At 39.3% G+C, this 18376-nt stretch overlaps 1 protein-coding gene across 3 annotated transcripts in view; it reads right to left on the reverse strand.

Moving 5' to 3' along the window:
* The window catches only part of LOC110966339 (RAC-beta serine/threonine-protein kinase-like), a 74052-nt gene that overhangs the window by 31401 nt on the left and 24275 nt on the right, over positions 1-18376 (reverse strand). For all 3 annotated transcript variants that reach the window (XM_051937673.1, XM_051937671.1, XM_051937672.1), the window contains 3 exons: positions 18024-18089; positions 394-462; positions 135-257 (listed from right to left, as the gene is read on the reverse strand). In XM_051937673.1, the coding sequence (XP_051793633.1) occupies positions 135-257; positions 394-462; positions 18024-18089 (258 nt within the window). The remainder of the gene's footprint in view (positions 1-134; positions 258-393; positions 463-18023; positions 18090-18376) is intronic.

The raw sequence follows: 18376 nt of genomic DNA on the forward strand, positions 1-18376 counted from the left end.
CACAAAATGAATGGTCAATGACAGGCTTAAACTGACATCATAAAAGGATGACCCACCCTACATTCTTTTCATAATATATACAATATAGTGTTTTTGGGTTTTTTTTAGAATTTTTGGATGTGATGTATATTAACCTTCAGGTCACGGTAAACCACATCACGTGAATGGAGGTACTCAAGTGCTGAAACGATCTCTGCACCATAGAAGCGTGCCCGTTCTTCTGTGAACACTCGTTCTCGTGACAGGTGGAAGAAGAGCTGAAAGAAGTGAGAGTAGCAAAGGTCAAACACTTACTGACCATTAATGAAGATCTGAGTGTGTATGTCATGCTATGACAGCAAGTGACATTAGTGCAGCTCCATGTGACAATAACATGAGCATGTGAGGTCTCACCTCGCCTCCATTGGCATATTCCATTACAAAACAGAGCCGGTCATGGGTTTGGAAGGCATATTTCAGTGTCTGCAAGAAAATATAACATTAGGAAATAAGAAAGTCATTAAAAAATAAAATATCTAGACATATCCAGGTAGTGAATCTCAGCAGTAATTCAATGCAACTCTTTACTATCAACCAAAAATTGCAAAAATCAAGTGAACCGGAAGAGGCTTGTGGTCAGTGTGATGAACCACCTTAAAACAGCTGGCAATCAAAAAAAACATTTTGTTTTCAGTTAGAGTGTACCATATATATCATGTAGTGGTTTCAAATGACTTTGAAAACTATTGAGTAAACTACAGCATTGCGCACCGCAACCAGACCAGCATGCAACATGTGGTGAGTTTCCAGCTGTAATCCGTTGTGTTTACCTGGAGCGGGCCGTAGCTCATTTGCATAAATTAGACTTGACTTCTGCTTTATGCAAAGTCCATGTGGTGTGCAGAGATCCCACGCATCGTGAAACTGTCCTCAAACATCTACACTAGTCATTGGTGAACTAAAACGAAGACAGATTCAGCTACTGCACATCTTATTTCTGGTGGGAAATGCTTTCAAAAACTACTTTTCGCTGAAGTGTTTTCGAAATAAAAGAGAAAGTTGGTGGCCAAGCTGCTGCATTTATCAGACATGGCACTACCAAGCTGAAAGTGCTGTCACGTGACCATGTAGTGGTCCGCTGAAGCTCAAGCGCTATCATGACAATGTTGTGGCTTGTTAGTGACCGCCCACCATCCATGCGATTTTCAAATGTGGCGCATTTACATGCGGGAAAAATGCATCTAGTGGAGACGTAGCTAAAGGCTATTGCGATTGTTAATAAACAACAAAGAATGTGTTCTGTCAGCAGCATAACTTAAAATTGACTTCATCTTGTTAAAAAATAGCCTAAACAAATGTTCCAGGCGGTTATACAAGCTGTAAATGAATTTAGTTGTTTTGATGGCACAACACTGAGATAAAATACATGATTATCTGAACTACATATCACTCCAGTGGTCAAGTTTTAAAAAGTTAAGTAAAAATAAAGGAGGTGTAGGCTTAAACCTAAACGAATATCAGCCAATTTGTGTTTTAGTGTTAACATTTTATTAACCATAGGCAGTTTGTATCAAGTAGGAGTTGGTCCACGATTTTGAGAGAGCTACAAGTAGCAACACTGGAGGTCTGGTCTGACAAGCATACAGGGTGACCCAAAAGTTTGGAAACAAAGTTTAACTGCAGTGTCTATTTGAGTTGGGGGTGCATGAATTCACTCTTATTTTACCCATTTTTGTTATACCATAATAAAATAACTTAAAAGCATAGTATTTGCCGAGTGCAATAACTCGGAAGAAAATTAATAGAACCATAAGGTACAGGTATGCTGGAGCATAACTTCAAAATGCAGGCCATCAGTGTCAGATTTCAAAACCCTTGATGGTAAAGTATCTGACAGTTTTAATTTTTTTAAACATCCAAAAGTACTATGAGGCAACATTTACTGGCCAGTTTGAGGAACCTTCATAAGCATGAATGAAGATACATTCCAGAAGATACCAGTGTAACCAGTTGGTGGAAACGTTCACAACTTGTATAAGAAACAAACATGAACATGTCGAAATATGTTTGTTTTACACTAATCTGTTACTCTTCTGAATATATCTGTGGTACTGTTTTATTGAAATAACATATTATTTGAATTATAGACTTTTCATTTGTTTCCAAACTTTTGGGTCACCCTGTATACTGAACGGACACTGCACTGGTTTCCATAACTGCAACTACTAGGGCTGGGTTTAAAAAAAATCGATTAATCGATTTTGAATCGATTCTCCTTTTAATAGCCCGATATCGATTCATAAAACATTTGAATCGATCGATTTAATACGTCTTTTCCCCCATAGTGTCATGTGACTTCTCGCGTGACACGAGATTTCATACGAGTAGTCCGTAGCGGTACAAAACATCATGGTGGAGGCACTGAAGGCACCAACAAAAAACTTGAAGGCAGATGTCTGGAAATATTTTGGATTTAAAAACCACAAAGACGGCAATGAACTGGAAAAGAGCAAAGCTGTATGCAAGATTTGCAGCATTGAGGTGAAGTATTGCGGAAACACAACGAATCTTCGAAACCATTTAACACAGCACCACCCAGAAACTCAAACGGCCCCAGAACAAACGCAGCTTGACAAGGCATTTGAAGTTAAGTTACCAGCAAACTCTCCGCGAGCCCAGAAAATAACAAAGGCTGTTCCTATATACATCTACAAGAGCACTCAACCATTCTGCGCAGTCGAAAACGACGATTTCCGCTGCCTTATGAAGACACTGGAGCCACGCTACGTCATACCCACATGCAAACAGTTCAGTGAAGTTACAATTCCAAACATGTACGCAGACGTGAAAAATGACATTGCAACATCACTTAAATCAGCAGAGAGAGTCGCCCTTACCTGTGACTATTGGACATCCAGAGCAACGGAATCATACTTAACCATTACAGCTCACTACATCGACAATGGAATCTAATGTGGCACGTCTTACAGACTAGAGCAGTTGAAACCAGCCACACTGCGAGTAATTTACGTGACCTTTTGTGTGAAGCAATTAGAGAATGGGAGCTGACAAACAAAGAACCAGCCATCGTAATGGACAATGCTGCGAATATTGTCCATGTGGTGGAAATGATGGACCTGTTGCATGTTGGCTGTTTCGCACACATACTTAATTTAGCTTCACAAGCAGCGCTCAAAGTCCCAGCTGTGGCACGCCTGCTTGGTAGAGTTTGGCGCATCGCATCTTTTTTTCATCGTAGCACTACAGCAAGCCACAAGCTTAAAGAATGGCAAAAGTTACTGGGCCTGCCTCTACATAAGCTGGTGATTGACGTGGTCACACGCTGGAACAGCTCGTTGGAAATGCTGGACCATTTTCTGGAGCAGCAACCAGCCGTCTCAGCAGCTCTGCTGTCACCTGAAGTATGCAGGAACGAAAAAGATCTCTGCACCCTGACGGAGTCTGACGTTACAGTTGCTGAAGATGTGGTGAAAGCTCTGCAGCCAGTGAAAGCAGCCACACTGGTCATGTCTGAGGAAAAGTCGTCAACTCTGTCAGTTATTGCACCTCTGTATGCACAGCTCCTGGACCAGATGACCTGTGCCCCCAGTGACTCCACAGTGATAAAAGAAGTCAAGACTGCTGCATATGACAACTTAAATTCAAGGTATGCCTAGGGGTCTTTCTTTCTGTGTATGCATGTATGTAATGTAATTATACATTAATATATTAACAATATCCATGCCATTATGAAAGTAATTTAAATATGTGCAATCTTTTTAAGATATGCAGCCCTGAAGGACAAACTATTTATCATCAGCATTAGATCCTCGCTTCAAGGCCCTCCCTTTCTTGTCCGATGTTGCCCGAGACCACACATTCAACAGGCTAAAGGCTGAAGCTGCTGTTGGGGAGCAAGTGGAGGCAGAGGCATCGAATGTAAGTTACACGACAAGTACAGAAGTATACATAACTGATTACACCTGAGTACTGACAGTTCTTGTACACAGTAGTATTTTAGTTTAGATTAAAAAGCCTATTTTTTGTACTGGCAATAATTTTTTAGCAGTTGATTTCCACAGTGAGTGCCTAATGGATTCTACAGTCAAGTTAATTCCTGGATGTTTTATCTTTGAACAGGAAAAATCTGTTGTTGATACAGCTGAGGAAACTGCTCCTGTACAGCAGAGTGACAGTTCTCTTGAGCCTGTTGAGGAGGAGCTTTGCCCGCAAAAGAAGCAGAAAAAAATCTTCTGCACTGATGTTTCTTCTTGGATCAGTTTACAAGCAAAATGACACTGCATCACTCAAAACTCTCGCTGACAAGGCACAGGAAGAAGTGAAAAGATACAGGGAAGAAACACACATTCCACTTTCTGAAAATCCGCTGCACTGGTGGAAGATGCATGCTGGGGCCTATCCCCTCTTGGCCCGTCAAGCAAAGCGGTACCTATGTGTACCTGGGACCAGTGTCCCATCCGAAAGAGTGTTCTTAGCTGCTGGCGATATTGTTACAGCAAAAAGGAGCTGCCTCACTTCGCAACATGTAGATCAGCTTCTGTTCTTGCAGAAAAATTTACAAGTTGACATATGAATGAGAAAACACACACGTCAAGTTTCATGGACAGTTTGAGTTTCATGTCCCAAAGTTTACAAGGTTTTATGTTCCAAAAAATATGATTACTCTATTGCCATTTTTTAATGCCCTTTTCAAATGTTTTTGCACAATGTTTTTTGATTCTGTAAATGCAGTGACCAAAATAAGACAAGGGAGAATCCAGAGTTCTGAATGACAATGCTTCAAAAACAAAATAGAATTTTACATTTTGTTAAGGGCTTAAAGGCTTTTTCTGCAGTTTACTGTTCACAGGAATTTAAAGATATTTTCTCATATTTACCAAAGAACTTATTTATTGCACTATAAGATAATTCAGAATAGTTTTATTTTCTGGTTGTTTTTATTTACTTTTATGGTTGTCTCTTATGATATAGTTAGATTTGTTTTGAAGCCACTAAAAGATTACCACAAAACCTTTGTAAGAGTCAAAAGGAATCTGAATGTCTTAAGTTTACAGTGTGTCTGTTGCCACTTTATTTACACAGGCTGCCCTGTCAATTGAATTAAATTATTGCATTTTTGTTCTGCTCTGGTCATGTTAAATAAAACATGATTAATATAACTGCATTAGGTTCAATTCTTAATGTAAATATTCATATTTTTACCAATGCACCAGATAAAGTTGTAGTTTCTACTGTTTGCAGCATTGAATGTCTTCCATATCCAAGTAAAATTGGTACTGTGTGGTATCCTTAACTGAAAAAAAAATCTATCAAAAGTGAATCGAATCGAAAATCATGAATTGTGATCGAATCGAAAATCGTGAATCAAATCAGGCCTTTGTGAATCGAATCGAATCGTTTTGGGAAATTCGAATCGATACCCAGCCCTAGTAACTACTGCTGATGTGTTGTGTATTTTCAAAATGAAAACAAATATATCAGTAGACAAAAACAGGAGTCACAGACACATATCAAGAAAAGTAGAATAATTGGGTTAAAATGATGACCAAACAATGTGTTTAGTTTCTAATGTTCTAAAATTTTAAGTACAAATTAGGTAAAAAAATTGTATTAATGTGCATAAAGAAGCCAAGAAAGGATGGAAAAATCTCCAAAAGGCATCAAATTACAGATGAGACATTCTTATAATATGTCAAAAAAAGTTAGATTTTATTTCCATCATTTACACTTTCAAAATAACAGAAAACACAATAATGGCATCTGCAAAAGTTTGGGCACCCTGCAGAGTTAATTGTCATGGACAGGCATGTAGAACCCAAGCAGCAGGCAAACAGGCAGGTGGATGAATAAATAAGGATTTAATACATATATATATATATATATATATATATATATATATAAAATGAACAAAAAGCACTCAATAGGAGAGGCACAGGGAAAATAACTGAACGGGGAAAACTAAACTGAACTAACTAAAGGCGGACCAGAAGCTAGAACTAAACTAAGTTAACGGGGAAAGTGACTCACTTATTGTCCGAGGTTTGGAAGGCAGAAGAGGGGCGGAGCTGACAGAGCCGGTGGAGGGAGTGTGGCGATGACAGGGAAACAGGCAAGGTAATCCAGAGAGGAGACGGGGTCCGAGGAGCGGTGACGCAGGCAAGGTGAACCAGAGGGGACACAAAGTCTGGGGAGCGGGGAAGCAAGCAAGGTAATCCAGTGGGGAAACAGAATCCGGGGAGCGACGTGTAGGAGACAGTGAACGGTATGCAGCATGTAGCAGGGTGCATCGTGTAGCATGGAGTGTGAGACAATGAACCAGCGGTGAGCCGTGAAGAGAGTCAGGCTTATATGCTGTGCTGACTGAAACTCACGCCGGCTGTGCTGGAAGCACCGCCGCTCGTCATTAATGTGACGAGCCAGAGCACCGGAGCAGGAGGGGGTGTGACATTAATACCTTGTACTGCCCCCTTTGGCAAGAATTACAGCTTGTAAATGCTTTTTGTAGCTAGTTAAGTGTCTTTCAATTCTTGTTTGAGGTATCTTCGCCTATTCTTCCTTACCAAAGTCTTCCAGTTCTTTGAGATTTCTGGGCTGTCTGTCACACACTGCTCTTTTAAGGTCTATCCACAGATTTTCAAATAAGTTGAGGTCAGGAGATTGTGAAGGCCGTGGCAAAACCTTCAGTTTACGCCTCTTGATGTAATCCATCGTGGATTTTGAGGTGTGTTTAGGATCATTATCCATTTGCAGAAGCCACTCTCTCTTTAACTTCAGCTTTTTCACAGATGGCATCAAGTTAGTGTCCAAAATTTGGTAAAATTTTATTGAATCCATTTTCCTTCTCATGAAATGTTCCCTGTTAGGCTGTATTGGGACCATGGAAAAAGTGCCTAGAAAGTGCATTTCGTTCCACTCACGTGGATCTACATGAACTCTGCTTTATAGGATATATCTATTGCTAATTAGTACCCAAAGAAAGTTTCTACTCACCGTTTCCAGTCATTTTTAATAATTAGCGTTTTTGTCTGTCTTTTTTTTTACTGTGGCGTAGTGATATTTACACGGGCGGACTAGGATTTGCAGTGCGTGCAGCGGTTTTTGGTCATGTGGACCAATAGGAGCAGAGTCTCGTTGACCTGGTTTCAGATCAAAACAACATGGCGTCTACTGTATCTAGACGAAAAGAAAGACAATGAAACCGCCTTCAAAATTACTAAAAAAGGATTGAAGCGATGCTATATGCATCTCACAGATGTCCAGGGCGAAGACGTGCAGGACTTTACATGGAAACGGTGGGAAACTTACAGGACATGTGTCGTGCCAAAGTAGTTATCCCTGATAGAAATTGTATCCCCTGCCACGGGAGCGCGCATGCATTCGGAAGGGTGGCGTTATAATCCTGTGTTTAGATATCAACGTAGTTTATTAACAAAACAAAACATGGATTGTTACGATCATGCTTTGATTGTCAAACATGTTTGGTAATGTAGCACGTGACATTTCTGTCTAAATAAATGGTTTTGCTATACATGGCGCGTTGCCCAGTTAATAGTATTCATTGTGCTGCCTAACAGTGTCTTTTCCTTCTCGTAATAAAGTGTAATGTTGCTAGGCGATCACCCTGCTAACTAAACGTAGGCTCAATACCCTCTGGGTGGGAACTAGATTCAAACGCGCTGTAATTCAATCTTTAGAGCAATCTGTCCAACATCTGATACAGTAAAATCAACACCACTGTGAGCATTTTATCACACTGCCAGACTCAATTCCTCCAGGATATCTTATCTTCAGATACTGGCGTTTTTGTTTTGTTTTCTTTTGTTTTTTTAAATTCCCCCTCCGTTGATCATCAGACCTTATTAGCATTTATTCAGAAATTCTCAACAAGGACAAATGACGATACAGGAGGATCTACCAGAACATGTTATGAGGGCGATACACATTATTTCAGGCTGATTGTCTGTGTCTATGTTCATGTTCTGGTAGATCCTCCTGTATTGTCATTTGTCCGTGTTGAGAATTTCTGAATGTACTCAAGTAAAAATAATAATAATAATAATAATAATTAGTACCAAGAAGTAAAAATAGAAGGCTACGTCAGAAAAACGTCTGAAATATTAAAGTAAATAGTTAAAAAAAATATTATAAAACATTAAAAAATATAGGCTACATATTCAAAATATTTATAAATATCTGACTTTTCTACCCACCTTTGTGCAAAGTCAATGCACTACTTGTATACTGAACAGAATTAAAGCGCAGCTGTCTACGCACAGCTGAAACCAAAGCCTGGGATGGCAAACAAATCTCACTCCACAACAGCGCTTAAGTTCAGTTAACTCATGCTTTTGGTGCCTTTTACGTGATAAGTTTTAGCATTATGGATCGAAAAGAACTTTTGTTTGTAGCGCCTGTAAACGCGCTGCTCTAAGACGCATCCATATGCATATCTCTCTCTCTCTACCCCTCTTCCTCTTTCTCTCTCTTCCTCTTTGTCTGTCTCTCTCTCCCTCTCTCTCTCCCTCTTTCTCTGTATCTCTCTCCCTCTCTCAAATTGTAATAACTTATTACGTAATGCGGCAAAAATTTTTACAAAATGCGTTGGGTCAGTTTATTACAAAATGCAGCAGTTTATTACGAAATGCGGCTTTATTATGAAATGAAACGACAAAGTTATTACATTTTGGACGTTTATTACAAAATGCACCGTTATTACGAAATGCGGCTTAACAGGCCCTCCTCACCAGTCTGTTCAGTCTTTTTCTGTCTCCCCCAGTGCTCCCTGTTCCCCAACAGACCACTGCATAGAAAACAGCAGACGCTACCACAGAGTCATAGAATGTCTGGAGTAGAGTCCTGCACATTCCAAAGGACCACTCATGTATAGCAAAACCATTTATTTAGACAGAATTGTCACGTGCTACATTACCAAACATGTTTGACAATCAAAGCATGATCGTAACAATCCACGTTTTGTTTTGTTCATAAACTACGCTGATATCTAAACACAGGATTATAACGCCACCCTTCCGAATGCATGGGCGCTCCCGTGGCAGGGGATACAATTTCTATCAGGGATAACTACTTTGGCACGACACATGTCCTGTAAGTTTCCCACCGTTTCCGTGTAAAGTACTGCACGTCTTCGCCCTGGACATTTGTGAGATGCATATAGCATCGCTTCAATCCTTTTTTAGTAATTTTTGAAGGCGGTTTCATTGTCTTTCTTTTCGTCTAGATACAGTAGACGCCATGTTGTTTTGATCTGAAACCAGGGCAACGAGACTCGGCTCCTATTGGTCCACGTGACAAAAAACCGCTGCACGCACTGCAAATCCTAGTCTGCCCGTGTAAATATCACTACGCCACAGTAAAAAAAAAGACAGACACAAAAATGCTAATTATTAAAAAATGACGGGAAACGGTGAGTAGAAACTTTTTTTGGGTACTAATTAGCAATAGATACACACGTGGACAAAATTGTTGGTACCCCTCAGTTAAAGAAGGAAAAACTCACAATTCTCACTGAAATCACTTGAAACTCACAAAAGTAACAATAAATAAAAATTGATTGAAAATTAAATAATCAAAATCAGCCATCACTTTTGAATTGTTGATTAACATAATTATTTAAAAAAACAAACTAATGAAATAGGGCTGGACAAAAATGATGGTACCTCTATAAAAGATTGAAAACTATTTGACCAAAGTGACATGATTAACTCAGGTGTGTCATTTAATTGATATCACAGGTGTTTCCAAACTCATAATCAGTCAGTCTAATGAGTTAATCATGTCACTCTGGTCAAATAGTTTTCAATCTTTTATAGAGGTACCATCATTTTTGTCCAGGCCTGTTTCATTAGTTTGTTTTTTTAAATAATTATGTTAATCAACAATTCAAAAGTAATGGCTGTTTTTGATTATTTAATTTTCAATAAATTTTGATTTGTTACTTTTGTGAGTTTCAAGTGATTTCAGTGAGAATTGTGGGTTTTTCCTTCTTTAACTGAGGGGTACCAACAATTTTGTCCACGTGTGTATATCTTATAAAGCAGAGTTCATGTAGATCCATGTGAGTGGAACGAACTAACACAATCTCGTTCAGCCAATACAACCTATGTGCCACTGGCTGTAATACAACCCCAAAGCATGATTGACCCACCCCCATGCGTAACAGATGTTCTCTTCATTAAATTCTGTGCCCTTTCTTCTCCAAACGTACCTTTGCTCATTCCGGCCACAGAACTTGCTTCCAAAATGCATCAGGCTTGTCTATATGTTCATTTGCAAACTTCAAACACTGATTTTTGTGGTGAGGACGTAGAAGAGGTTTTCTTCTGATGACTCTTCCATGAAGACCATATTTGTACAAGTATCTCTTTATAGTGGAATAGTGTACTACAGCGCCAGTGTCTGCCAGATCTTTCTGGAGGGATCGTGCAGTCAAACGTGGGTTTTGACTTGCTTGACTTGCAATCCTGTGAGATGTTCTGGCTGATATGTTTCTTGGTCTTCCAGACCTTGTTTTAACTTCCACTGTTCCTGATGATTGCCATTTCTTAATTACATTCCGAACAGAGGAAATTGGTGTCTGAAAATGCTTTGCTATCTTCTTATAGCCTTCTCCTGCTTTGTGAGCATCAACTACTTTCAGTTTCAGTGTTCTAGAGAACTGCTTAGAACAGGGGTCGGCAACCCGCGGCTCCGGAGCCGCATGCGGCTCTTTCAGCCCTCTGTTGTGGCTCCCTGTAACTTTGGAAAATAAATTGTTCTGCCTTTCAGGCGCGTTTCAATGCATTTTAATGTAGAGTTTTATTGTGAAATTACCGCTCTTATTTTGCCGTGTCACTCCACCGGATGTGTTGCTGGGGTTTTCCCCTGTGACATGAGAGCGCAAATAGATGCAGAGAAACAACACGGAGCTTCAGATTCCCACACGTTTCATGCCTTTTTTTTATTTTACTCCTGGAGAAGCAACACCTGTAGTTTCACATCGTTTTGTACTCAAGAATGGCAAGCCTGTATATTAAAGCTCCACTCCAAGAAAGACACGTCTTTGAGTCAAAAGTACTCATGATAGGGTAATACACGTTAGTCGCAAGAACACGGCAGCAGGTCAGAGAGTCGGAGTGTCGTCTTGGAAAATAGGGCAGCGACTTAACGGAGAAAAGTTATTAGCTTAGGATAAATAGATTTTACAAGTTAAATAGACATTCACAAAATATTGATTTCTAGCTAACATTACGTAACATATGAGGTCCAGGAGCAAAAATGACATTAACCAAGTAAGATAAATATTAGTGGAAGGACACAATTAAAAAAAATGAATCTATCTAATTAGAGGCTTTGTAATTAATTAATCACGACTGATTAACAAAGGTATAGAGGTAAAAAAGCCATATATGCAGTGTTGTCTTCATTTTAAATGCCAAAAGGATTTTGCGGCTCCCGGTGTTTTCTTTTCTGTGGGAAACAGGTCGAAATGGCTCTTTGAGTGTTAAAGGTTGCCGACCCCTGGCTTAGAAGAACCCATGGTGCTGATTGTTGGGGCAAGGTCCGATGAGTCTGGGCATTTAAGACCTTTGAAATCAACATCACCTGGTCTTTCCAGACGATGATTGTGAACAATCCATGACACTGTCAGGTGTCAGCTATGCACCCTGGACACCCTGCTATAACCTCTGCAGGGTGTCCAAACTTTTTCTGTTATTTTGAAAGTGTAAATGATGGAAATAAAATCTACTTTTTTTTTACATATTATAAAAATGTCTCATCTGTAATTCGATGCCTTTTGGAGATTTTTCCATCTTTCCTTGGCTTCTTCATGCACATTAATACAGATTTTTACCTGGGGTGCCCAAACTTTCAATCCCCACTGAAACAGTGCTTTGAGCTTGATACCAGAGTCAGCATGCAAAAATGTTAATAATTACAATGCCATTATGACATGGGATAATGATCACCATCTCAGTTTAGCATATTAGCATTTTCCAAGCTCTACACATAAATCACAGCCGTATCTGATTAGAATTTAATTAAGACTTCAGGCATTTTGTTATAAATCATTGTACTAAACAAGATAACATTTGAACTAGAAAACATTGTAATGTCAAAAGTCTGATGATTGCCATGTTGTTAGAGTTCACTCTGATGGGGATGAAACTGAAACAAATTTTTTAACTCATTTAATAGTTACATATTTGGTCGGGAAAATAATCAGTGGACCAACTAACACTGCCATTCTGCGAGGAACTGTATGTTGCCAGTATGGCCATAAGACACTGTGCTTTGATAATATATTGTTCATGCAAGTACTGTCAAGTGGCTTGTCAAATCAGCCAACAAGGGCTCAACCCGGAGAATTTCAGAATGGTCCAAGGATCATCTGATCCATTTAAACAGTTTCAAGTAATTGTGAGCAGCTGTGCGTATCTAACGCAATGGTGCACTTACCAGAAGTCCTCCTGTATCACCTCTACGCCCACAGACAAGGAAATGAGTTCTTTATTTCTTTTTTTATCTGAAGTAACTTTCTCCTATCATGTGCAAAAACTCTCCTCTTGGTATACAGTGCTGTGCAAAAGTATTTGCCCCCCTACAAATCTCTCATTTTTGCATATTTCTCAGACTTAAATGTTCCAGATCATCAACTAAATAAAATGTCCTTTGATTAATCAATAAAATAATTTGAATCACTAGATGATTTGTTGCACATTATTACTCCTTAGCAGATTTTGACTCATATATATATATATATATATATATATATATATATATATATATGTATGTATGTATGTATGTATGTATACACTATTAGGAAAAAGTTTGGACTCGCCCCTAATTTTCCTGTATTTTTGTCAAAACAGCCCAATTAAGAGCTAACTTTAGCAATTTGTTCTTTCTAAGTAGTGCAAGAACATTCAAGAGTATGCTATGAACAAAATTTAGTCAAGTATGGCACTCAAGTAGGGATATTTCTAAGCATTTATTAATGAAAGCATTACTAGAAGGTTTAGGTAGCAACATTACCCTATCTTTTGTTTGGTTAAAACACTAAAAAATATCATTACAAAGGATTGCATGTCCCCTGTAATAACTATGCAGTCCCAATAGAATTTTTTTCACACCTTGATTCACAGTTCTTTACTTTGTTCATAAATATTTTGTGTTACCTTTTTGAGTTGATATTAAAGACTGATAATTTCTGGAAAGAAGAATGTCTTTAGCTAATTTGAAAATTATCTAAATCTGAAGTAGCACAAAAATGGCCAGAAAACTTCAGTTAAGCAAAGAAAAAAGGATTGAAATTCTGGTTTTGAAAAAAGAAGGCTATTCTACAAGACAAATTGCTCAGAAAGATAAAGTCTCACAAAGTGGAGTTGCAAAAACATTAAAGAGATATGAAGAAACAGGTTCACATGAAGACAGATTTCGTTCCGGTAGAAGCAGAGTCACGTCTAAAGCTGAAGATAAGTTCATCAGGGTCACCAGTCTTTGAAATAGACAAAAGACAGATATAAGAGCTCAGCTAAACTCAACCAGGAACAATAATGTGTCAGTGTAGACTGCGAGAATCTGGTCTGAAAGGCAGGGTAGCTGCCAGGAAACCACTGCTAAGAAAGCAGAACATAAAGAAGTGACTTCAGTTAGCTAAAGAACATTGATACTGGACTGTAGAAGAATGGAAAACAGTTCTGTTTACAGACCAGTCAAAGTTTGAAATGTTTGGATCAAAATGGCGCAAGTATGTTCGACGCAGGGTTGGAGAATGCTTGACTTCTGCGTGTGTTGTTTCCACAGTAAAGCATGGTGGAGATAGCGTGATGGTCTGGGGCTGTTTTGCAGGGGGACAGACTGGTGATCTGCACAAAGTCACAGGAATTCTAAATCAGCATGGATACCACAGTAGCTTAAAGAGGTATGCCATTCCCTCTGGGCTGCGTTTAGTGGGACAGCCATTCTCACTACAACAAGACAATGATCCAAAGCACACCTCCAAACTGTGTCAGAGGTATTTGGCCAAGAAAGAAGAGGAGGGGAGGCTAAGGATCATGACTTGGCCAGCTCAATCCCGTGACCTTAACCCCATCGAACTTTCATGGGATGAACTGCACAGAAACGTCAATAACAAGCAACCCACAAGTGCTGCAAACCTTTATGAGATGTTGGCAGAAGCATGGGAGGAAATTTCAAGTGATTATCTCATGTCACTGTTTGTAAGAATGCCTTGAATTTATCAAGCAGTTATCAAAGCTAAAGGAGGCTATTTTGATGAGTAACAGATTTAGACAGTTTATTAACAGTATTATATGCTAGACGCTTCAATTCTGTTTTCAGTGTTCTTATCTATAGTTCTACTGTGATTAGAAATGAAACATGGCTAAATTGTGCTCATAATTTAGGTAATATGAACCAATCACAGAAAAACTAGCGGCGAGTCCAAACTTTTGCCTGGTAGTGCATATACACATACACACACACACATATATATGAAGAGTTAATTTGCAAAAAATTAATAATTAATTTTAATAATTAATAATATCAATCACACTGAAGTTGAGCGGATTTGACTCAGTAGAACAATACATGACAAAATAGAGAAAAAATAAATTATTAGTGTTATTATTATCTCAAGTAAACAATAAAAAAAGACTTCTGAAAACGGAGTTACCTGTTTTTGCAAATGAATTCTTCATATATACAGACCTGATCAAAATCTTAAGACCAGTTGAAAAATTGCTAGAATTTACCTTTTGCACATTTGGATCTTAATGAGGTTTTAAGTAGAGCTACAATATGCAAAAGCAAGAAGGGGGAGTGTGACAAAAAGCACTTTAAAAAAGTAATTTATTGAAAACAACAAGTGAACTGAAATAGGCTGTTTATCAGCTGATCAAAAGTTTAAGACCATCACTCAAAAAATTACAAAAAACTCTCCAAACCAGAACAAAAAAATTTCTCAGTAGGACTAAGTAATGAGTAGCTCCACCGTTCTTGTTAATCACTTCAAAAATTCGTTTGGGCATGCTTGATGCGAGTGTTTCCAGGAAGCTTTTGGGAAGATTGCTCCAAGTGGTGAAGATGGCTTCACGAAGGGCATCAACTGTCTGGAACGGATGGTCATTTTTATAAATTTCCCTTGCCATCCATCCCCAAATGTTCTCTACGGGATTTAAATCAGGGAAACATGCGGGATGGTCCAAAAAAGTGATGTTATTCTCCCTGAAGAAGTCCTTCGTCAAGCGAGCATTGTGAACTGCAGCATTGTCCTGTTGAAAAACCCAGCTGTTACCACACAGATGAGGGCCCTCAGTCATGAAGGATGCCCGCTGCAACATCTGCACGTAACCAGCCGCCGTTTGACGACCCTGCACCACCTGAAGCTCCAGTGTTCCACTGAATGAAAAAGCACACCAGATCATGATGGACCCCTTCACTGTGCTGGGTAGAAAACATCTCAGGTGGGATCTCCTTGTCATGCCAGTAACGTTGGAAGCCATCTGGACCGTCAAGGTTATGTTTTTTCTCATCAGAGAATAAAACTTTTTTCCACCTTTCAATGTCCCATGTTTGATGCTCCCTGGCAAAGTCTAAACAGGCAGTTTTGTGGCATTGAAGGAGACGAGGCCTTTGAATTCGTTTTTTGTTTTTGAAACCCTTTTCCCGCAGATGCTGTCTGATGGTTATCGCACTGCAGTCAGCACCAGTAAGGGCTTTAATTTGGGTCGAGGACCGCAATGCGTCTTGACGGACAGCCAGTCGGATCCTCCAGCTCAGCGCAGGTGTAATTTTTTTGGGTCTACCATTTGACCTTTTTGTTCCATAATGCTCAGGATCTTTCAAAAAATTTAGAATGACTGTCTTACTGCGTTCAACCTCAGCAGCAATGGCACACTGTGAGAGGCCTTGCTTCTGCAGCTTGACGATCCGACCATGTTCAAGAACAGAAAGCTTCTTAGCTTTAGCCATCAGGAGGGCATGACCGTATGAATGGCTGACAGAAAATGAGAATTTTGAGCAGATTTTGGCTTTTATAGCCTGTGGTCTTAAAACTTTTGATCAGCTGATAAACAGCCTTTTTCAGTTCACTTCTTGTTTTCAATAAATTACTTTTTTAAAGTGCTTTTTGTCACACTCCCCCTTCTTGCTTTTGCATATTGTAGCTCTACTTAAAACGTCACTAAGATCCAAATGTGCAAAGGGTAAATTCTAGCAATTTTTCAACTGGTCTTAAGATTTTGATCAGGTCTGTATATACATATATATATATATATATATATATACATATATATATATATATATATATATATATATATATATATATATATATATATGTACAGGGTGTCTCAAAAAATGTATACACACTTTAAATAATTGTAAACTAGGTATTTATTATAATTTGCTTAATTTTCAACATGTAAAAGAATTTACAAACATCATTCTATTGTTTTGTCACCGCCTGTTCTCAAACTGATGTTCGTTCTGGTCCAGACACTGCTGACAACGCGAAGCAGTGGAATAGCACACATCATGAAACAATTCCCTTGGTATTTGCGTGCATTCACGTTTAATAGTTGCTCTCAATTCAGTGACTGTTGCAGGTCTCATTGCTTAAACTTAGTCTTTTAGGTATCCCCATAAAAAGAAGTCTAACAAAGGAAGAAAGAGTACTGGAAACATTTCAGCGAAGTCCAAGAAAGTCTGTGCGGCAAGATAGCCGTGAGGTAGGCATTTCAAAATCATCTGTCCATCACATCATGAAACGTTGTCAATAGAAAAGTTACATTCCAAGACCAGTCCATGCTCGTAATGACGATGATCCAGACCGAAGAGTAAGTATTGCGAGTGGTACTTGGAATGATGTACCGAAAATGCACACTTTCCCACAAAGATTGTGTGGAGTGATGAGGCTACATTCAAATTAAATGGTTCGATTAACTAGACTTCTTTTATGGGGATATCTAAAAGACAAAGTCTACGCAATGAGAGACCCCCCGCCCCCCCATTGCTCAATGTCATTTTCCAGCACCAAGCTGGCCATGATTTCTAGTCATTTCCGACAACAGCATTGAAATCACCAAGAATAATCACAAGATCTTTCTGCGCAGCAGACATCCAGCTACCAGTTTGTCATTGATGCACTCTTCAGAAGTGTATTGCATGTTTGCCCCATATATTCTGATAAGACTGAGCTGTTCACCATTCCTCAACTTTCTGCACATTGACATGAGTCTGTCATTGGAGTTGGGCTAATACCTTGAGCAGCTAGCTTGTTCGAGATGGCAAAACGAATGCCTATTGTTCTATCTACTGAGAGCACAAATGTCTACCTTAGCTTCTCTAATTCGCAGCAGATAGCCGCTGTTGCTCATGCTGGTCTAGCTAAGAAGTCCACATCGTTGGTTGTGCGGACAGTCCAGGTTCCAAGACTGAGCTGTTGTTTGTTTGGGAGATGTTGTCAATTGTCCGTTACTCCAGGCGCAATTGCAGTGTAGAAATTATGCCTACATTTTGCCACCAATGCACTCTGTGCTGCATCGGTTCCCCCCTATGTCATAGCCATATCTTCCGTCCTAACCTGTCTCACTGTCATGAAACTAAATTGTGATGCTGGGATCTACAAAGTTGTCACTGCATAGTGCAAAGCAATATCCCATGGCAAGAAGCCCTGTCAACGGACAACACAGCAAAGCTGAGATGACCGCAGGAACCAACTCATTGCATATTCTGGAACATGTGCTGGGTTGACTACCAAAATGCATGTTCGTTATTGGCTCAAGACAACTCATACGCCCTTTGACAAGTTTTGTTTTTAGTCCTGCTGGGTGACATGTACACTCTCCTCTTCAGCATATGCTTGTGGGGAAACGGTTTGGACACTGACAACTCATCCACGCGACAGATAGTACTGGATTACATGTTACCGGTAGCTTACTCCATGCCTGCTTAACTTGATCAGCAAAAGGGCTCCTGTGGACATCTACCATCTACTGAGTGGGAGATTTGATTTGTTTTCTTACCGTGAGGAAAGGATGTCTTGTATTCTGCAACACTCTGCTCTCTGTAACTGTGTGGGCCACTTCATCCTGCCGAGAAACACATTGTCATTAAAAAAAAGTAACTACCTAGTTTGAAATTATCTTTGTTTCAATATCAGGATCCAAATGTTAAAACAGACGGAATTACATTGCAGGTGATAAATATGCCTCTCTTTATTTCCCACTCTCCCCTTTAATGATGTTAAGAGGATATTTTGACCACTGCTCACTGGCACAATAGAGTGAGAGTATATACTGTTCAGAGGTTTCATTCCCTCCTCTTTAGACAGAAAAATCAAATCAGAGCAGCTACACGGTGCAACTTGGGCACCATG

The sequence above is a fragment of the Acanthochromis polyacanthus genome, chromosome 17, assembly GCF_021347895.1.
Source record: "Acanthochromis polyacanthus isolate Apoly-LR-REF ecotype Palm Island chromosome 17, KAUST_Apoly_ChrSc, whole genome shotgun sequence".
Lineage (NCBI taxonomy): Eukaryota > Metazoa > Chordata > Actinopteri > Pomacentridae > Acanthochromis > Acanthochromis polyacanthus.